The 23,553-nt window shown below is 33.1% G+C and overlaps 1 protein-coding gene across 3 annotated transcripts in view; it reads left to right on the top strand.

The window, feature by feature from the left end:
- The first annotated feature begins 2,116 nt into the window (after positions 1-2,116).
- LOC127727877 (uncharacterized oxidoreductase TM_0325-like) overlaps positions 2,117-23,553 on the top strand; it is a 33,634-nt gene continuing 12,197 nt past the window's right edge. The window contains exons 1-5 of one of the 3 annotated variants that reach the window (XM_052235029.1): positions 2,117-2,135; positions 2,574-2,691; positions 12,908-13,047; positions 14,161-14,253; positions 16,649-16,787. In XM_052235029.1, coding sequence (XP_052090989.1) covers positions 2,655-2,691; positions 12,908-13,047; positions 14,161-14,253; positions 16,649-16,787 — 409 coding nt within the window. In that variant the 5' untranslated portion in view covers positions 2,117-2,135; positions 2,574-2,654. Of the gene's footprint in view, positions 2,136-2,501; positions 2,692-7,491; positions 8,142-12,907; positions 13,048-14,160; positions 14,254-16,648; positions 16,788-23,553 lie in introns of those variants that run through there. The other 2 variants (XM_052235027.1, XM_052235028.1) reach the window with 2 other exon arrangements.

The following is a 23,553-nucleotide window of genomic DNA, read 5'->3' as shown; positions in this document are numbered from 1 at the left end:
TTGATATTATTTGTTGGTACTTTGTTGTTCTTTTTGTATGAAGGCCACTTTCCATTTAGCACATAACTTAGGGTCTTTTTCAAATTTCCTGCCAAGACTCTCGTTCCCTCATTAATGTTAATGTGAAGACCATCTTTGTCATATAGATTTAACTTGACATTATATGATGTGTCATCAAGAAAAAAATTTAGGGTTGTCATATCATTTAACATTTTTGTTGTCTCTTAATTTTGAGTACAATGTTTCATTGAACTGGCAAATATTCCTAGTAAGCCTAGTTATCCTACATGGTAAAAGTGATGAGATAATTATTCTTGCGTCGAGTCTTTCGAGATTTTCAATGATTTCAACATATTTATCCACAGCGGAATACACAACATCAGGTGACTGTCGTAGATCATTTGTTCCTTCATTACAAATTACAACATGGTCAGTCAGATCTTCATACTGTTGAATATACCCTTCAAGGTCTGCTAATGTGGTGGTTCTTTTAGCCAGACCCTCCAACTGAAAAGATGATGTCAACCGCTTGATATGAATGAACTTTGGGACTGAACTGTGATGAAAGATAACCCGTTTTTTTTACTGGGTTTTGCTTAAGGATGGAACATTGAGCAAATGACAATTCTTTCTCCTTAATCATTATATCCTTTCATGTTGAACTCTTTGTATTGAGATGCAAATTTGACTGGTGTTAAAAACAGAAGTATTTGAACACGACTCATTTTTGGACTGTTCTCCCTTCACCGCTGACCATTGACCTCCTTATATATCTTCTTTCACTGTTAGAAGCCTATCATGTAATTTCTCAATGGTGGCATCTTTTTCCTGGAGTTTAGCATGATTTTCATGCAGAAGAATTTCTAGTTCAGTTTGTTTTTCAGTGAGAACTATAATCTCATTCTGTAGCTGTTCCTCCGCTGCATGAAACACATGTTTTGCTTGAATACTATTCCTCTCCAATTCTTTTGCTTTACTCAGGAGTTGACATTTTTCTATTTCAAAGTTTTTAATTATCTTCTTTTTATCAATATCAGATTCATGCATCTTTTCACGTTGCATCTTTAGTTCTCTTGTATGAATTTGTTTAAGTGTTTTTATGGACTCGGGGAGATGTTTCAACTTTATTCATTAATTTCATTACGTCTTCCACGATATCACATCTTAACCCTTGGAGATTCTTACTGAGTAATATTTCAAAGTTTTTTTTATAGATGAATGTGCATTAATATTTCAGATGACATACTAATCGTGCTGTCTTCTAAGATTGACAACCTTTGCTGAATTTAAGGGGATTCTGAACTTGAGTGTGATTCATCTGACACACTATTGTTTGTTTCTGTATTGATTGTGGTATTTTCATTCTTTGACTGCACTGATGTGATTGGTAAATTTTCCTGAGTTTTAGGTTTGATCTTATCTTGTTGTTGTAGGATTTCTGAGTTTGTAGATAGGATTTGATTGAATTCATTGACATGTGCACTTTTTGGAATAGTATGTTGATTTGTGCAAGACTTATTATCTACTCCGTTTTCAAATTCAAGACTTTTTGGGGTGGTCATTTCAGCACTTGATGACAAGTTTCCAACTGTTTGTAAAGTTTACTGATATTCGTTTGAGCACCACTGCTTTAAGGATTTCCCTTGAATCATTATTTTACCTGTGGTGGTCAGATTCACAATAACTTTGTACATTAATGTATCCCCTTCATAATCCCCAACGCTTTCGGAAGAATGTACTTCAAACTCTGTTCTCTCAATTGTACCTTGTGTGGTAGAGTCATGCCATTCAACTCTCACCGAGGGGTTATTCTTGTTACCCATTATGAGCACCTGTCCTAAGGCGTGAAGCCAGAAATGCATTCTTTCACGAGATGTGATAAATACGGTACAGTATGCGGCTTCTCGATATATAGTTAAGTCTATGTTTTCAAATGGTATTAATATTTTATTGTTTGTCTTTTGCTCCTTCTTATAAGGTGCTGATGGTAAGGTATATAGATTTTTTTAATTCAGATAACAGTTACCGGTTTTCATAATTCACCGCCATTTTCTTTGTTTACACTGTGGAATATATAGCTATTTAAAGATAGCTTGTTATCTACTGATTAATCTCATCAATGATGTTCGACTCTTGTAAGTTGTAATATTTTCGATTAAATTGCATGAAGTTTGTTTCTGTTGATTATCCCTTGTAATGTTTGCTTAATGAAGCACTATTATATGTAAAGTTTCTGTTTATAAAAATAACGTGCTGCCGATGTGCTCACCTGAAGTCATCCTCCGGATGTATAAGGTGATATGTATAAGATGACCAGAGGTAACCAAAATCCATTTCGCTACTTTATTATTTTTCTTTCCTGTTTGACACTGTCATTACAATGTCTATTAACATAGTTTAATCATTAACATTAAGGGAAACTCATATTCATATAGTAGATGCCAACAATAATAAGGAGTTTTATCCTGTAAGAACTGATCTTAGCTTACTTTCACTTTCAACCGGAAATAATGCATTATTTTTTGTCGCGTAGAGACTTGTTTTTAACCGTTTCTGTTAGTGTTTCCTTTCAGCGTAACTATTATCCTTGTGCCAGTATCACTTCCGTTGTTAAATTGATACAGAAATTGTTGTCAGTTCTCAGTAATTTCACCATGACGAACTGGAAAGAAAAGATCATAGTAATCACAGGTATGTGTTATCTAATATCAATAGTACAGTCAGTGCAAAACAATAGAACCAAACTCAAAAACTAAACAAAACACACATAAACAAAATAAATCAACCCTCCCATCTCATCGGAAAAAAAAACCGAAAAAAAACTTTTTCAAGATAAAAATAGGGATGTTGTTTTAATTGATGATTGATTGTTGGTGTTTAACGCCACTTTCATTACTATAATGGTTCGAACTCGCAACCTCATAGTTGACAGGCTATTGATACATTAGATGGACTACTTTTTCTCTTGATAAAATTTTATTAAAATGTGTACAATATGAATTCACCAGACAGTACCTGATGTCACAAACAAATAGTTACATGTAGTCAATTAAAACAGTATCAAAAGCAATTGAATCAATTCAACAAAATTTTAAAGAGGTAGGGCCATTTTCCCGTGAGTTTTTTTCATTGGATTAGCTAGGTAAATCATGATTTTAAATAACCCGATAAATTCTTATTATAGTATATTAAAACACGTCACATCATCTATTTTCATACCTTGAACAGGTAATCCTACAATAATCAAGGCCAAGACTATTGTTTTTGTTTTGTTATCAAAAACGTTATTTTGTTTGTAAATGCCCCTGAGGAGCATTAAAATATGAATTATCAACTAATAGATATTCAAAATTAGTTTTGTATTTAAAAAAACATGGTGCTTCAGTTAGCGTGTTAATGTTGGTAGGTGATTTGTAGCGTACATGTATTTCACAACTTTTTTTAACTTAAAACTAACAAAATATTAAACAAGAATGTATCCGTAGTACACGGATGCCCCACTCGTACTATCATTTTCTATGTTAAGTGAACTATGAAATTGGGATAAAAACTGTAATTTAGCATTGAAACGAGAAGGATCATATCATAGGGATCATGTGTACTAAGTTTCAAGTTGGTTGGACTTCGAATTCATCAAAAATTACCTTGACCAAACTCTTTAACCTGAAACGGGACAGACGGACGAACGAAGGGACGGATGGAAGGACGGACAAACGAACGAACGGACGGACGCACATACCGAAAAACTAAATACCCCTGAGTTACACCTAAAAAGGGGGTTAAATATAAATACAAGAAACATTTAATAATTTAATTATCTGATATAAATCTGCTAATCTAATTCAAGATCGGTCTCTGTTTTAATGCCAAGAAGCCAAAAAATATCGGACGCATTTAACTGGGATGTTGTTTTCCTCAATATGGATGTATCCATATCTATACACTGTTCCAGGTTTTAAGGTTTACCGTCTATTTAAACCGGATAACAGCTTACACCAGTTGGTACTAGAACGGCTTGCGTAACAAACACATGTAATCTGGTATTTTCTGCATGTCATTGTACCAAATGGATCGACCCTTTGTTGTGATACAGATTCAACACTTTCTTGATGTTATACCTACAGTCACGATTGGTAGTGTAATTGATTTTTTCTGTGATGTTGTTTCATTTCCTGATGACTTAGGTTCCGGTGTAGGGACGGTGGTACAATGTAACAATACCAGTACTAGTATCTACACAGTTGGTGGATTGGCGATAAAATAACTGTCTGCATTTGTTAAATATCATACCATTTTCTAAAACGTTCAAGATTTAGAAAAAAATATTTTTGTTGTTTTAAAATTTTTCTGCTTAGGCCTTTTTTTTGTTATGTGTATAACACACACAACATTTGGGCTTCATTGCTATATAATCAATTCTCGTGTTATTGGTTATGTACAAGCACCTACTTCAGTGTGACTCTTTGAATTAAAGAAACATCCGAAAAAATGTGATAGAAACATAACATTTTAATATTTCAAACATAAAAAATGAGAAAAATTAGCGTGAGATTTGAACCCCATCTTAAAAACAATCCATTACTTACAGTTTTAAGCGCTACCGACGGAGACACGGCGACTCTTGCCAACAAAGTCGATATTAAGCACCTATATAGGTAAAATTTAGTGATGTTCAACTTTTCATTAAAAAAGTTGTTTTTTAGGTATTAAGGACACACTAAACCAATTTCATTTTTGAGGGGAAAAGTTGTATAAATTACAACAACAACAAAAAACATAACTTTGTTTTGGTTTGAAATGTCCTGCAAGGGGGATTCCCTGTTTTTCCAACCAAAAAACACGGTAAATTCTGCATATTTGACTTTTATCCCTATTTGGAGGTTAAATTAACTATTTTCCAGACATAAGATAATACATAAAAATCGAGATATTGACCAAAAAACATTTTTATTTCATGTTTTTATCGTAAATTTTATTCTTTCAGCACTTTTTGAAATTGGCCTTTCTGTGAAAAAAATTCAGCGGAAATTGGCCCTACCTCTTTGTTAATTCTATTACATATCAACTAGTATAGTCTTAAACTATTGCCATATTTATGCATGGTTATCTATTACTTTAATAACAGGATTGTCTGATATAAAATATTTTTCTAATAAAAAAATCTCTGATGAACTACTTAGACCACTGTGCCACTGTGGGTCCCTTTTAAAAAGAGGCGAAAGATACCAGAGGGATATTCAAACTCATAAGTCGAAAAACAAACTGAAAATGCCAAGGAAAATAACAAAACACATGTGTTTAAATGATGTTTTAAACGGAAGCAGTTACGGAGCATAGTTGGCACATATGTCTTGGGCATCACTTGAAACAGCAAGTAACTGTGAGCAGTTGAAGGCGACAATTATTGAACAAATCTTGATTCAGTTACTTAAAAATAGGGAGATTTGATATGATTGTCAATGCGACAGTTATCCACCAAAGACCAAACGTGCAGTTTGTAGTTAGTACCGCCAAAGTACCAGCCGCGCTACTTTTGAAGACATCATCGCCATTTTTTGTCATCTAATGAGTATCATTTTAAGAAATCACGACGAAAACCTCTACAAAGATCCCTAATTTTCGGTGGTTGAGTTGTATATACCTAGCGGCATAGATGCCACCACATTCTCGTTAAATACAGTTTTCACTTTCGTCTCTGTAATTTCTTTTTCAGTCTGCACGAAAACGGCCAGATTAATGTATGAAGGTCCATTATAAAATTGGTGATTTTATTCCGATTAGACGAAAATCGTTGTGAATATAGTTAATTGTTGGGTCTGACCTTTCACGGTCAACTTTTATATAGTCTTCTTCTCTGAAATAACTAGGCCAAATCTTTAAATCGTCAAAGCACTAGGATTTCTTTTGTTGTGCTGATCGATTAGACTTTATGATGACTGTATTACTGCATAGGTCTCCATCGATTCTTAACAGAAATGACATTTTCACTTGCTTTTCTGAGACTAACCATTTTTGAACAAACTCTGTTCAACTGATGTTTATAGTTTGTTCTGATGTCTTGCTGTTGTGCCACTGTCCAAGGTTGGGGGTGTTTTTGGGCGCCCGCCACTGCATGTAACACCGCCACAATCTGTGTGTGTCTGTTCCAAGTCAGTTGGCTGTAATTTAGTGGTTTTCTTTTGTTGCTGTATATATTTGTTTTTCGTTTATTGCTTTCTACAAATTTCAGGCCGTTAGTTTTCTTTTATAGCTTGCTATGCGGTATAGGGTTTTGCTCATTGTTGTAGGCCGTACGGTGACCTATATTTGATAACTGCTGCGTCAATTATTTAATCTCTGATGGAAAGTTGTCTCATTTGCAAGCATACCATAACTTTTTTATTTTTCTATTGAATAATGAAATTTTAGAAGCTCCTTCATAAAATGTCTTTATTTTAAGTTGTCGTTCATATCGGTTGAAAACATGTCTGCAAGAGGAAACCTGTGGCGGAACCAGAGGAGAATCCCTTCTATTTTTCTTCTAAAAATTTCGAACTTGGACTGAAGCCCACCACAACTCCCTTCCCCAGGTTGTACCCTATATAACCCTATTTTTAAATGGTAGCAGGATATCTTCCATCAAGATGTAGTGAAAATAAGATATGTGTAATTTTTTTTCTTTAGCAAATTTCAAAGGTATGGTTAATCTTTTACATCTAAATATACGGAGATAATGGTTTACCTCAATAAGACCAACAACCCAATGGCATAAAGAACAAAATGCGTCTATAAGTTGTAAATGAATAAAAATAAATTTGTGGTCTACGTGAATAAATTCAGCAAAGTCTATCTGGATGTTTTATCAAATAAGAAGATTCTTTTTTGGTGTATGCCGAATATGGCCAGTAGTACCAATTAGGTAATAATACGAAATCAAAGCCTTGAATAGCCCAAACAATCCTTAGTCTTTCCGTACATTGTACCTTTATCCTTCCTGGTAAAAGTCAATATATTTTTTTTTCAAGTAACTTGAAAGGTGGATTAAATGATAGTGAAAACAAATGCAAGAATTGTAATGTCATCCTGGTCTTGAGATTTCCGGAATGTACTTACTTTCGTTAAGATGTCTGTCCCTGGCCGCTACTTCACTTAACAATACCAATTTTGTAATGCTATCAGCAATTAGCATTAACCTTTTCCACAGATTTGTTGAATCGTATCTTTATGCATGCTTAACATCACCATTCTTAATCTGCAGCTTTATATTTTCGACTGGCATAGCGCTGTAGTAACCTTATTCATTAACTTATAGTGTCAGAAAACAAAAATGGTTCTATGCATTGCAAACAACAAATACGGTACAGTATGCGGCTTCTCGATATATAGTTAAGTCTATGTTTTCAAATGGTATTAATATTTTATTGTTTGTCTTTTGCTCCTTCTTATAAGGTGCTGATGGTAAGGTATATAGATTTTTTTAATTCAGATAACAGTTACCGGTTTTCATAATTCACCGCCATTTTCTTTGTTTACACTGTGGAATATATAGCTATTTAAAGATAGCTTGTTATCTACTGATTAATCTCATCAATGATGTTCGACTCTTGTAAGTTGTAATATTTTCGATTAAATTGCATGAAGTTTGTTTCTGTTGATTATCCCTTGTAATGTTTGCTTAATGAAGCACTATTATATGTAAAGTTTCTGTTTATAAAAATAACGTGCTGCCGATGTGCTCACCTGAAGTCATCCTCCGGATGTATAAGGTGATATGTATAAGATGACCAGAGGTAACCAAAATCCATTTCGCTACTTTATTATTTTTCTTTCCTTTTTGACACTGTCATTACAATGTCTATTAACATAGTTTAATCATTAACATTAAGGGAAACTCATATTCATATAGTAGATGCCAACAATAATAAGGAGTTTTATCCTGTAAGAACTGATCTTAGCTTACTTTCACTTTCAACCGGAAATAATGCATTATTTTTTGTCGCGTAAAGACTTGTTTTTAACCGTTTCTGTTAGTGTTTCCTTTCAGCGTAACTATTATCCTTGTGCCAGTATCACTTCCGTTGTTAAATTGATACAGAACTTGTTGTCAGTTCTCAGTAATTTCACCATGACGAACTGGAAAGAAAAGATCATAGTAATCACAGGTATGTGTTATCTAATATCAATAGTACAGTCAGTGCAAAACAATAGAACCAAACTCAAAAACTAAACAAAACACACATAAACAAAATAAATCAACCCTCCCATCTCATCGGAAAAAAAAACCGAAAAAAAACTTTTTCAAGATAAAAATAGGGATGTTGTTTTAATTGATGATTGATTGTTGGTGTTTAACGCCACTTTCATTACTATAATGGTTCGAACTCGCAACCTCATAGTTGACAGGCTATTGATACATTAGATGGACTACTTTTTCTCTTGATAAAATTTTATTAAAATGTGTACAATATGAATTCACCAGACAGTACCTGATGTCACAAACAAATAGTTACATGTAGTCAATTAAAACAGTATCAAAAGCAATTGAATCAATTCAACAAAATTTTAAAGAGGTAGGGCCATTTTCCCGTGAGTTTTTTTCATTGGATTAGCTAGGTAAATCATGATTTTAAATAACCCGATAAATTCTTATTATAGTATATTAAAACACGTCACATCATCTATTTTCATACCTTGAACAGGTAATCCTACAATAATCAAGGCCAAGACTATTGTTTTTGTTTTGTTATCAAAAACGTTATTTTGTTTGTAAATGCCCCTGAGGAGCATTAAAATATGAATTATCAACTAATAGATATTCAAAATTAGTTTTGTATTTAAAAAAACATGGTGCTTCAGTTAGCGTGTTAATGTTGGTAGGTGATTTGTAGCGTACATGTATTTCACAACTTTTTTTAACTTAAAACTAACAAAATATTAAACAAGAATGTATCCGTAGTACACGGATGCCCCACTCGTACTATCATTTTCTATGTTAAGTGAACTATGAAATTGGGATAAAAACTGTAATTTAGCATTGAAACGAGAAGGATCATATCATAGGGATCATGTGTACTAAGTTTCAAGTTGGTTGGACTTCGAATTCATCAAAAATTACCTTGACCAAACTCTTTAACCTGAAACGGGACAGACGGACGAACGAAGGGACGGATGGAAGGACGGACAAACGAACGAACGGACGGACGCACATACCGAAAAACTAAATACCCCTGAGTTACACCTAAAAAGGGGGTTAAATATAAATACAAGAAACATTTAATAATTTAATTATCTGATATAAATCTGCTAATCTAATTCAAGATCGGTCTCTGTTTTAATGCCAAGAAGCCAAAAAATATCGGACGCATTTAACTGGGATGTTGTTTTCCTCAATATGGATGTATCCATATCTATACACTGTTCCAGGTTTTAAGGTTTACCGTCTATTTAAACCGGATAACAGCTTACACCAGTTGGTACTAGAACGGCTTGCGTAACAAACACATGTAATCTGGTATTTTCTGCATGTCATTGTACCAAATGGATCGACCCTTTGTTGTGATACAGATTCAACACTTTCTTGATGTTTTACCTACAGTCACGATTGGTAGTGTAATTGATTTTTTCTGTGATGTTGTTTCATTTCCTGATGACTTAGGTTCCGGTGTAGGGACGGTGGTACAATGTAACAATACCAGTACTAGTATCTACACAGTTGGTGGATTGGCGATAAAATAACTGTCTGCATTTGTTAAATATCATACCATTTTCTAAAACGTTCAAGATTTAGAAAAAAATATTTTTGTTGTTTTAAAATTTTTCTGCTTAGGCCTTTTTTTTTGTTATGTGTATAACACACACAACATTTGGGCTTCATTGCTATATAATCAATTCTCGTGTTATTGGTTATGTACAAGCACCTACTTCAGTGTGACTCTTTGAATTAAAGAAACATCCGAAAAATGTGATAGAAACATAACATTTTAATATTTCAAACATAAAAAATGAGAAAAATTAGCGTGAGATTTGAACCCCATCTTAAAAACAATCCATTACTTACAGTTTTAAGCGCTACCGACGGAGACACGGCGACTCTTGCCAACAAAGTCGATATTAAGCACCTATATAGGTAAAATTTAGTGATGTTCAACTTTTCATTAAAAAAGTTGTTTTTTAGGTATTAAGGACACACTAAACCAATTTCATTTTTGAGGGGAAAAGTTGTATAAATTACAACAACAACAAAAAACATAACTTTGTTTTGGTTTGAAATGTCCTGCAAGGGGGATTCCCTGTTTTTCCAACCAAAAAAACACGGTAAATTCTGCATATTTGACTTTTATCCCTATTTGGAGGTTAAATTAACTATTTTCCAGACATAAGATAATACATAAAAATCGAGATATTGACCAAAAAACATTTTTATTTCATGTTTTTATCGTAAATTTTATTCTTTCAGCACTTTTTGAAATTGGCCTTTCTGTGAAAAAAATTCAGCGGAAATTGGCCCTACCTCTTTGTTAATTCTATTACATATCAACTAGTATAGTCTTAAACTATTGCCATATTTATGCATGGTTATCTATTACTTTAATAACAGGATTGTCTGATATAAAATATTTTTCTAATAAAAAAATCTCTGATGAACTACTTAGACCACTGTGCCACTGTGGGTCCCTTTTAAAAAGAGGCGAAAGATACCAGAGGGATATTCAAACTCATAAGTCGAAAACAAACTGAAAATGCCAAGGAAAATAACAAAACACATGTGTTTAAATGATGTTTTAAACGGAAGCAGTTACGGAGCATAGTTGGCACATATGTCTTGGGCATCACTTGAAACAGCAAGTAACTGTGAGCAGTTGAAGGCGACAATTATTGAACAAATCTTGATTCAGTTACTTAAAAATAGGGAGATTTGATATGATTGTCAATGCGACAGTTATCCACCAAAGACCAAACGTGCAGTTTGTAGTTAGTACCGCCAAAGTACCAGCCGCGCTACTTTTGAAGACATCATCGCCATTTTTTGTCATCTAATGAGTATCATTTTAAGAAATCACGACGAAAACCTCTACAAAGATCCCTAATTTTCGGTGGTTGAGTTGTATATACCTAGCGGCATAGATGCCACCACATTCTCGTTAAATACAGTTTTCACTTTCGTCTCTGTAATTTCTTTTTCAGTCTGCACGAAAACGGCCAGATTAATGTATGAAGGTCCATTATAAAATTGGTGATTTTATTCCGATTAGACGAAAATCGTTGTGAATATAGTTAATTGTTGGGTCTGACCTTTCACGGTCAACTTTTATATAGTCTTCTTCTCTGAAATAACTAGGCCAAATCTTTAAATCGTCAAAGCACTAGGATTTCTTTTGTTGTGCTGATCGATTAGACTTTATGATGACTTTATTACTGCATAGGTCTCCATCGATTCTTAACAGAAATGACATTTTCACTTGCTTTTCTGAGACTAACCATTTTTGAACAAACTCTGTTCAACTGATGTTTATAGTTTGTTCTGATGTCTTGCTGTTGTGCCACTGTCCAAGGTTGGGGGTGTTTTTGGGCGCCCGCCACTGCATGTAACTCCGCCACAATCTGTGTGTGTCTGTTCCAAGTCAGTTGGCTGTAATTTAGTGGTTTTCTTTTGTTGCTGTATATATTTGTTTTTCGTTTATTGCTTTCTACAAATTTCAGGCCGTTAGTTTTCTTTTATAGCTTGCTATGCGGTATAGGGTTTTGCTCATTGTTGTAGGCCGTACGGTGACCTATATTTGATAACTGCTGCGTCAATTATTTAATCTCTGGTGGAAAGTTGTCTCATTTGCAAGCATACCATAACTTTTTTATTTTTCTATTGAATAATGAAATTTTAGAAGCTCCTTCATAAAATGTCTTTATTTTAAGTTGTCGTTCATATCGGTTGAAAACATGTCTGCAAGAGGAAACCTGTGGCGGAACCAGAGGAGAATCCCTTCTATTTTTCTTCTAAAAATTTCGAACTTGGACTGAAGCCCACCACAACTCCCTTCCCCAGGTTGTACCCTATATAACCCTATTTTTAAATGGTAGCAGGATATCTTCCGTCAAGATGTAGTGAAAATAAGATATGTGTAATTTTTTTTCTTTAGCAAATTTCAAAGGTATGGTTAATCTTTTACATCTAAATATACGGAGATAATGGTTTACCTCAATAAGACCAACAACCCAATGGCATAAAGAACAAAATGCGTCTATAAGTTGTAAATGAATAAAAATAAATTTGTGGTCTACGTGAATAAATTCAGCAAAGTCTATCTGGATGTTTTATCAAATAAGAAGATTCTTTTTTGGTGTATGCAGAATATGGCCAGTAGTACCAATTAGGTAATAATACGAAATCAAAGCCTTGAATAGCCCAAACAATCCTTAGTCTTTCCGTACATTGTACCTTTATCCTTCCTGGTAAAAGTCAATATATTTTTTTTTCAAGTAACTTGAAAGGTGGATTAAATGGTAGTGAAAACAAATGCAAGAATTGTAATGTCATCCTGGTCTTGAGATTTCCGGAATGTACTTACTTTCGTTAAGATGTCTGTCCCTGGCCGCTACTTCACTTAACAATACCAATTTTGTAATGCTATCAGCAATTAGCATTAACCTTTTCCACAGATTTGTTGAATCGTATCTTTATGCATGCTTAACATCACCATTCTTAATCTGCAGCTTTATATTTTCGACTGGCATAGCGCTGTAGTAACCTTATTCATTAACTTATAGTGTCAGAAAACAAAAATGGTTCTATGCATTGCAAACAACAAAGTCCATTTGAATACTAGGGAAACTACTGTACATTTACTCTAGACCATAGTATATTTTTTATATTTTCTAGATGCAAAAGTTTTATATATGTATATTTAAGTTTTATACGTGTATTTTCTTGTAGGTGCTAGTTCAGGCATTGGTGAAGGAACAGCACTGCACTTCGCCAAATTAGGGGCTAAACTGTTTATTACTGGCAGAAATGGAGATAATTTACAAAAGACAAAAGACCAATGTGTGCAGTTAGGGTTACCTAGTGATAATGTAAGTTTTGAACACATAAAAGTCAGACCACAAAAAAAAAAAGCTTTTGGCATCTCATTCACCGACATCGATTTTTGGCAAATACAGCCCGGTTGTAAGGGTTATAGTATGGTGATGTCGAGCGGTCGGGGTTAAGTGGGTTTCTAAATTTTTGAATCAATTCCTCCTACAGCCCAGATCCATATAACTTCACAGAAACATTGCACACTTGGTGAAGATGTGCCCCTGCTATTAAAGAATTGGTTATGGGAATTTATCCCATTTCTTTTGGAACTCTTCAATATTTGGCAAGTTCTCCAAAAGGACGCTATTGGTTATAAGTAGGCAAGAATGCATCCTATGTAAATAATAAAAAAAAATATGTAAAAACACTATCATGTAATGTTATATTTTTCCTTGAAATATAGCTATAGAACGACGTGATCAGCTGGCTTTTAAATGTTGTTATGCGAATGAATTCATCCAGTTCCAACCTATATTTGTTCTCAAATTGCATTTATTATTATCTATTCGCAAGTCAAAATTAAAAGCTAATCGGAAGAGGATTTGATAAGATATGTAATACATAATGAACCGACTTTAGCGGTCAAACAGGGAAGACCGAAAAAGCGTATATTTGTGTATCTCGTAATGTAAAGGCGTACGTCTCGTCTCGTTTACGGACATATCCTATTTAATCCTTTAGGTGTAAATTTAGACATTTTTTATCACTAAATTTAAAGTTATAACTCACGTCGGATGGATGAAACGGACAAAGTAAATATAGTTTATAATAGAAAAAAGCAAAGGATATGGGGTATCCATCCATGACACAACATCAGTACATGCACTGCAAAAAACACACAAAAAGCAAAGGAACAGCGCTTTAATGTTATGTCTTTCAATGGATATGTTGCAGTTTATGACCACTTTCAATATATATAGTGCAGTTAAATATCCATTCCATCAGAAGTTGGTAAAGACAAAGCCATCTGATTTTCAAAATGTAGAAGTTATATTTTAAATATATAGTTTCACAACTGTTTAGTAAATATTTCAGTAAAAAGACATAAAAATGAATAAAAGCATGCTGTGTAATTCAGATTTTTCTCAGATAATTTTGATTATTTTCAGATTGGGTCGGTTGTAGGAGATATTACCGATAAAGCTGACCAGTCAAGAATATTATCTGGTGCTATAGAGAAATACGGAAAGATAGATGTACTCGTAAGTTCACTTTTTATATCAATTACATTTAACAAATATACATGTAATTAGTCACTTTGCTAACGATTCATAATTTGGTAATCACAAGTATATTTGAACACTGTTAATTACTCTTCGCAACCAGTCACATGAAGAGACATCTATAATTTGGCGAAAGGGTGGATATGTCTTCTTTCAATACATTTTGTATAAAGGTCAACCTCTATCCATTCGTACGTTTGTCTGTCCCATGACATTGTCGTCGCAGTTTCCTCGTTAACTACAAATCAGAGAGTCCTGACATTTAGTATTAAGTGTCATTTGAGCACGATATGATGCGTTCACTCCTCCAACTTCCTGTTTACTGAATACTTATGGCGGAGATTTCATTAGTGTGCAATAGCTCACAGTAGATCTGGTACGCCATTGTAATGCAACAAGACACTTATAATTCCGATTCCAACTTTGGAACTTTTGTATCACAGTTACAATGGAAAATATCAATATGACCCTCGCAATTCAATTGAAGATAAAACATAAAGATTTGCATTGCTTAAATTTGTATCTAAATACTATTCACAACTGTCAAATCTATGAACAAGGTAGAATGTAAAATAACTCTTCGTTACATAACAAACAGAAGAAATTTTGATGAGCCAAATTTCCTTTAATAGAAAGAAAGTTTTGGGATGTATTTTGTTTATAAACCTTGGGATTTAAAAAAAAAGTCGTAAAGGTTAGATAGTCTTATTTTATCCAAGTCTAAAAAAAATGCCTGCATTACATCCTGTTATTCCATCTTTGCCGATTCACTAATACTTTTTCTATGGTGTGATTCCCGAAATGTTAACATTGTACGTACGAAGCTAGTTGATTTGCACTAGCTATAAAAATAACATTTGTATCTGAAAATTCATGAAGGACGAGGCTCGAGGACGATGACTTTGATAATATGATTAAACCGCCCCTTTTACAATGTGTATATTTTGTGATCTATTGTTGTCAGTCTTGTTCCATGATATCATATATTATGCCAGAATGGTGTCATTAACATGTCAACATTTAAACATTTAATTTAGGTAAAATTGAATACGAGCAACAGCCTTCCCAATCAAATATTTTACTCGCTTCTTTTACAGTAGTCGATGCTTCGCATGTGACATAATTTATAACATGTATACATTTTTAGAATTACTATATTGAGAAATTATTAGAAACTTAAAGAGAGGCGGAAGATACTCAGAAGAAACTCAGAAGTCGAAATCGAACTGACAATGCCATGGTTCCAACTCGTGTAGACGTTTTTTTTTTGTTATTCTTTTAGTTCCTTTTGGTCAAATAGCTCATCAAATATTTTAACACCCCAGGCTTTATTTATTATGTTTTCGATTTGAGCGTTCCTCGTTAAATTCAATTCAAATTTCGTATTCTAAAGAGCCTGTGTCGCTCATCTAAATCGATGTGCATCTGCGACAATGACAACTCTCCAACATTATAGACTAGGATATAATTCATTACCAAACAATCTTTTTTGTGGATCTTTTATTGCTGATAATGTTTGTTCTGGATAACTTTATATTAAATTTGGTTTCAGATTTTTGTAGAAATTATAAGATAGGGCTTTTTATTCGAATTGGTTTATCATCTGTATTTAAATAAAAGCAGAATAAGACATTACTCATGTCAACCCTCTGTGTCGACAGAAGTCATAAATTCTTGAATCTGCCCTTAACATTTGACCCTGGATTTTATTAAGATTGGAGCTTTTGTTCTATTTCCTCCCTAAGTCATCACTTTGTTTGGCCTTTTTAACTTTTTTTATTTGAGCGTCACTGATGAGTCTCGCGCGTCTGGCGTACAAAATTTCAATCCTGGTATCTATGATGAGTTTTTTCACCACCTAGGATGTAGCTGTTTGTCCACTTGACCACATGCATTAACATATAGTGATGATAGTTCCGAATAATTCCATTGTCTAGTAAGTATGCAAAGGAACGGTTAAAAATGTCGGTTCTAATATCCTTAGAGAGGTTTTACTTAGGAATATAACGGGTATATTATTAGTTTTGTCAATTTGCTTCCTAGTTTTGTAATTTTTATTTTAAAGTAGAAGTAGTTACATACTATTACTTTCTATGAAAGACCATAAGATACAGACCATTCATATTTTGTGTGGCATGATAAATTGTTTGGGTCTAGATTTTTTGAAATAATAATTTCAAATAAACATTGATTACAAAAATCTTGTTTCTGTATGTTATAAAAAAAAGTTTTGATTTTAAAGTTGAAAAAAGCTTGTCCCCCTACAAAAAAAACCCTCGCCCACCACAAAAGAGGAATGGTTGCTGTCTTATTATAGTCAGTCATAAACCTTGTTGAGAAGTGAAATTTAATGTTATTTCTGTGTGATTTGTAGGTTAATAATGCAGGAATGGTGCACTTCTTGAAAATCGAAGATACATCAGATAAAGAGTATGATGAAATGTTTGACACCAATGTTAAGGCACAATTCATGCTAACAAAAGCCGCTATGGAATATCTAAAACAAACAAAAGGTAGTAACTTTTAATAGGGTTAGTGTCGTGATAACCATGGTTGCATGGGAGAATACCTAAAATATATCCTAACGAGGTGAAAATCATTTTGACGTATTTAGATAGTAAAGCCTCAACATGATATATGTAAAAGAAAATAGCTTACAAATCGTAAGCCTGGTATCTTCGGTGAGTGTGCACAACCAGTGGGTCGATATCACTGTTGGTGGACGTTGTATACCTAAGGTATGACCAGTTTGTTTTATACCATATTAACAAATGAGACAAATATCACAGCAATCTTAATATCCTTTATACACAATTTAGATGCATATTTCAAATTCATCGAATGGTAAAGGCTTCTATATAAGCGTCTGTTAGAATTGATAACTGTGTAAATATTAGCAGTGTAAGCAGTCAGGACAGTTAGTGGATTACATCTTTAAAAGAAAAAATAGACGGAGGGCTTAATTCTTTTCGAGCGTCACTGATGAGTCTTTTGTAGACAAAATGCGCGTCTGGCGTATTTTTTTTAAAGCCTGGTATTTATAATGAGTTTATTTATAAGTTATTGTGAAATGATGTGGATTCTACAACATACAAGCATATACACTTTTATAAATTTTTACATTGTTCTTGTATGTGAATGTTATTTAAGAATGGAATAGTTCTTTTTGTAGTTATATGTTGACCGAAGCACATTTTTCATGCCCCTCATTTACAACTCTATAAAACTCCTAAAAATACAAGATCGCAGGTACAATGCAATTTTTGTCGAATGAGCAGAGCGAGTCTCAACTCTCTACAGTAAAAGGCTGAAGTTATCTGTGAACGTTTTGTAGAATGTACTAAAAATGATAAACTGCCCAAAGCTCATGCATTGCATTCATCACATTCATTGACTACACCTCTTGGGCCTCTGTTTTATTGATAGTCAGAAAACACAATCCTATATAATCATTAATCAAAATTTTCGAATTTAAATACAAGAATGAACGAATATTTGATAGATAATGGATCTTTTAATGACAAAAATGTTTTGAACTTCTTGTTCTCACACACAATTAAGATGCTAAGTCATAGTTTATTCTTGCCATTCTAATTTAGGAATTTGCATACAACAGTTACCATAGTATATATTGATATGACCCTCATAGTTGAAGTAAAGGTCAAAAACAGATTTGTACTCTTTGAATTTGTCTCTATAGACAGTACATAACGGTCTATTCTATGTACAAGGTAAAATATGAAATAAATCTTTGTGTTCTAAACATAACATTTATAAATTGATTGTAAATGTTCGATTTTCTCATTTTATCCAAGTTTAAAAGCATAACGCCTACATCTTTTTGTACATTGAATCCTGTTATTCCATCTGGAGGTGGCTCACCAATGCGAGTTCCCGGATGTAATTTGCGATATTTGGACATCACATGTCTGTAAGCTGGTTGGTTTTCTCTAGCTATACCAATTATATTTGTATCGGAAAATTTATCCAATAATTTGTGAAGTTCGATAATATCGTTATTTAACTTTATGTCACAGTCTAGCAGAATGATTTTGTGTACTGTATCTGGCATTAGTTTGTGCATGACAATAGATAAAATGAAAAAGGAGTCTTGATAATTCGCCAAATCTGAATTTATGAAGTAAGGCTTGATGTCTTTGATGATATAATAAGATCTCTTTGCCAAGTCTTCATCATCTAACTTTATAACCTGAAATATAATTTATCATAATTATTGTTAATGTAGATGTGCATTCCTTCTAAGCTAGAGGCCTCAAGAAATGGGCAATAATTTTTAGATTTGTAATTACAAACTATTTTGGTTTAGGATTTGAGAATAGATGTTTAAAAGTTATCTTTTAGAAAGTTTACCACAAATTTTACATACAAGTTTTACTGTATTATTTCGTTTTTCAGTTAAAGCCCAACGTGTTCAAATTGCAGGCAAACTTTTACATACCTATGTGACATAGTCCATTTACTGTTCTCTGACCATAACGGTTTGTAAAATAGCTTATATAGTGACTTCATTGCCTATAGGTTTTATCTAAGTATTTCATGTATTACCTGACCTCCGACAAAATAACAAAATATTTACGCAAATTACCCACATTCTTTACTAGTAATATATATTAGCTGCGTCGGATAGAAACGAGCATATGCAAATGATAATCAATACATCTGTTAACCAATTTCGGGTTGAAAAAATCTCTATTAAAAATTTGTACCTGTTTGAAAATTAAGTTGATATATGAAACCCTGCAAAATAGACCAGGAATCATCTTTTATTTCATATTTGAATGTTCCGAAATCAATCAAAGTCTGATTCATGTACATGTAAAAGTGCACATACATAAGATCGATTTCTATCTGACGCAGCTCATATGTTATAATTCCGTGAATTATAGTCATATCCTACGTAGAGCTTAATTAAATACTTACAACAACATTCTCTTTTCTGTAAGGATGTAGTTTGAGCTATCAGCAATGATGTAAATATTCAGGGGAACACTTAATCATTGAGAAAACAGAGGTTTCAAATTTTGATTCCATATTCATTCTGGAATACAGTTTAGCGTTTTTTAATATATTTCCTATGTTGATGTCAATAAAGTCTGTTGTATAAGCCATTTGATTCGCCACACTGGTTTCGTCTCTAATCGTATGTTGTAAACACTTCTTGGCTTATGTAGATGATATATGATAAATAAAATTTGACCAATGAGTAAAAATAACTCGTCTTGATTTCATTTCTGTTGCATGTCTCAGATCAAACGATTTCTGAAATATAATAGAAAGGAAATACAATAATACATATACGTAAAACAACTCACCGAAGTTAACAGCGACTCATTTCATAAAAAATCTTACGATAAAAACATCTCGTAAGTCATGAACATTTCAGTATAACTTATAATATAATCTTACAATATACATTTTTAACAAAACATCAAAATTTTACACCGTCACTTATTTCAAATCTATTTTGATTTTATGTACATTTATGAAACATGCACATTAATCGTTAAATATAGTAACAACGGAAAAAAGACATGTGTCGCATGTATTCGCATTTTATTAAGGACATTCAAATAAATTGGTCATGACACGTATTTTTTTATAAGAATCTGAATACAACAGTAGAATGTTGCACTTTAACTAAAGATAGAAAAAATAATGTATTAATCTCTTTTATTTTATTGAATATATTCTTTCAAAATCAATGTTCATTTGTATAGAAAGCATTAGAATCGGCGAAAAAAACGATCTTCAAACTGTCTTTAAATCATGCTATCTTCAAAACCATTCCACGAATTTGTCATAAATTTGATAAATTTTTGCTACAGCATAAATTCGATAACTTTTCCAAACTTTTACGTGCATTTTATACAAATGTTTACTTATTTAAAGGATTTCCTTTCGATGATATTTTAGTAAATTTAGCAGTTTTATAATGCTTTTATCTTTATTCAGTTAGAGCTCAATGTGTCTAAGCAATATGTTACACACATCTGTGACATATTCCATTTACTGTTCCTTGAACTTAACAAAAATAAGTGCATTTCTATTTCACATGAGTAAGTCAATTATCTCTATGAAAAATGTTTCATTCCGGCTAAAAGAAATAATAATTATTTCTATCCACCACTAATCGAAATTAAACCAATACAACATTATATTTCCAGCAAGAAATAGGTCAATTTTCCTAATTAGTCATTGGACAATTAGAATAACGTTACATTTATTATGGCACGCCTGAACCACTTTTATAGATAATCCTAGATTATTTCAGATAAACTAGGATTATCTCAGATAAACTAGGATTATCTCACTGTTTTGCATTAAGCTCAGATAAAGATAAGATACCTTCATAAGTATTGTTTTTTTATACATTAAGATGTTTTATTTTGTATTTATAACTTTGAATTCTCATTTTTATGCCCATTATATTTATAAAGCTTACATACCTGTATGCTATAGGGCCACGGTATTTGGTGTATGGTGTACATGTCTGTCTGCATGTTTCAAATATGACGTCAATTGTATTTGATATATTGAATGATAGTAAGATGTCTGTGTCTGACTGTCGGTCAGGGTTCATATACTTTCGACCTCATGTTCCGAATTAATTGGCCAAACATAACTTTTACATTTGTCAGTTTCTAAGGTACTGTAAGCATCGGAACACCTATATTTGGTGTACGGGATTTTTGTAGAGATCTGTATATCATGGTTCATCTGACCTTGACCTTTTTTAATGAATCATTGACAATTTTAAGAGTATGTGACACTTCTAGTAAAAGCCTTAATATTACAGAAGTTCAACAAATATACTATCATAAGTAAAGCAGACGAGACATTTCAGCATTTGCGCTCTGGTATTCTTTATTATGTAATATAATAGTTATCTCATTGGAAATCAATCCACATCTGCTACGTTGTATACAAAGATACATATAACAAAATGTTGGTTATCGTTCAATCTCAAATATTTCATGAAAGATGCTGTTTTTGCTTTAAGGTTTTTGGTTGATGGTTAACTTTTTGGTTTAAACGTTGCATACCCATATTATTGGCTAAATAATGGCGGTCTGCCTGATTTGTACTAGTCCGATTCTCAGAGCTGAATTTTTCACACTGATTTAGACACGTTTTAAGTTAAATTTTTTTAACTTTAGAGATAAAGTGTTGAATTTAGAAAACAAATGATAGCTTTCATGTTCGTTCTTATCAAAAAAGTTACAGGCTTCAACCAGTTGCAGGTATATCAAATGTTAAAAGAAATATTGATTTCTGATTATTAAGTCTGGTCACGCATTATCTTTCACTATCAAAATAATGCGTTGCCTGATCTATCACGATCAAGATTGATGAAAAAATCAACAAAATTCAAGGTTTTCATAAACAAATGAACGATTTTAAGGGAAGATCATACTTTTATTTTACTGTACTTTCGGACACAACAAAGATTAAATTTCAAATATATCATGATATATTGAAGTATGACCATTATAGGTACAAAAAACGTGTTTTTTTAATTAATCCCATAGACATGCATTGTGCCTTTTGTGTTTTTTTCATAAAGTACTGCATATTTTCTTTATCTTATTGCACAGTAATGTTGAGGAAGTTGAATCATTTTGACAGACACATATTTTTTTGTTCGGATTTCTTCCGCATTTTGAAAATTCAGCGATTTTTTCACACATTCTGAAGTAGAATTTAATAACAATCACGATCCGGTACCAGAGCTTTCACGATCGTCTCGCAATACTTGACCACCGTTAGATATTCTTTCACTATCATTTCTCTCGATAAACCGAACGACACCCGTGGCTAAGAAACAGGAGAAAACCTCTTCGTTCTGTTTCTAAATCTTGAACCAAAACGTTTTACTCTTACAGGTAAATGTAATTACAGGTGACAAGATTGTCAAAGCTTTACCTGTTATAGTGCTAATAAATAACATCTGCCCCCAATAAATGTTCACATAACAGCAAAAAAGTAATAAAAGTTTGTTTAAGACTGTTTATATCTACTACCACTCTGTATATCTACCACCACTCTGCATATCTCTCACCACGTTATATATCTCCACTCTGTATATCTATCACCACTCTGTATATCTATCACTACTCTGTATATCTATCACCCCTCTGTATATCTACCCCCACTCTGCATATCTATCACAACTTTATATATCTATCACCACTCTGTATATCTATCACCACTCTGTATATCTACCACTACTCTGCATATCTATCACCACTCTGTATATCTATCATTACTCTGTATATATATCACCACTCTGTATATCTTTCAACACTCTGTATATCTACCACCACTCTGCATATCTATCACCAATTTATATATCTATCACCATTTTGTATATCTATCACCACTCTGTATATCTATCACCACTCTGTATATCTACCACCACTCTTTATATCTATCAACACTCTGTATATCTACTACCACTCTGTATATCTATCACCGTTCTGTATATCTATCACCACTTCGTTTATATATCACCATTCTGTACATCTACCACCACTCTGCATATCTATCACCACTCTGTATGATCTATCAAAGTTTACTGACTTTGAACATGTGGAACTAGGTTATAAAATGCTAGTACTATCAGATCGTTCTTTTGTGTCCTATTTATTGGTATATTCTTTTTGTCTGTATTGTGTTGATCTGGCCACCGTTTCACAAAGCCTTCTTAACTTACGATCACCGTATCATTTTACGATCCGTTTACGTGTGGTTCTACGTTCCCGTTACGTGTGTTTCACAAAGGCATCGTAAAGGACTACTAAGTTGATCGCAAGTTACGCACTGTGTATCGTAAAACGGAACTCTAGCTGTAAACAGGAGGTGTGAATCGTAGTTTATTTACATCGGAATATGGCACACTCTTCTTTCACAGATCGATGAGTCGAGCATGCCGATGAGAGCGGACGTGAAAATGTTTGCAGAGAGAATCCTTCAACATCATTGAAATTGTTTTGCCAAATTTGTTTCATGGATAAATATTGTTATCCTTACATCTTATATTTTATGTTTTGGATTATATTTTTTGTTGAGGAAAGTTTCTGCAGATATTTTCAGGTTTGTTTGAGACATGTGGTCAGATGGAATCCATTAGTAGTTTCCATGTGGGAAACTATTAGACCAATCTATTTGATGTCTGGGGGTTTTAGCTGTTGTTCCCCTAATGGATCGGTTGTTTCTTTCCGAGATGCTTTATTGTAGGATTTTCGGTTTTCCTCTACC

Source organism: Mytilus californianus, unplaced genomic scaffold, assembly GCF_021869535.1.
Source record: "Mytilus californianus isolate M0D057914Y unplaced genomic scaffold, xbMytCali1.0.p SCAF_2, whole genome shotgun sequence".
NCBI lineage: Eukaryota > Metazoa > Mollusca > Bivalvia > Mytilida > Mytilidae > Mytilus > Mytilus californianus.
The sequence above is the reverse complement of the archived record's forward strand: the minus strand, read 5'-3'. Positions and strand labels throughout refer to the sequence as shown.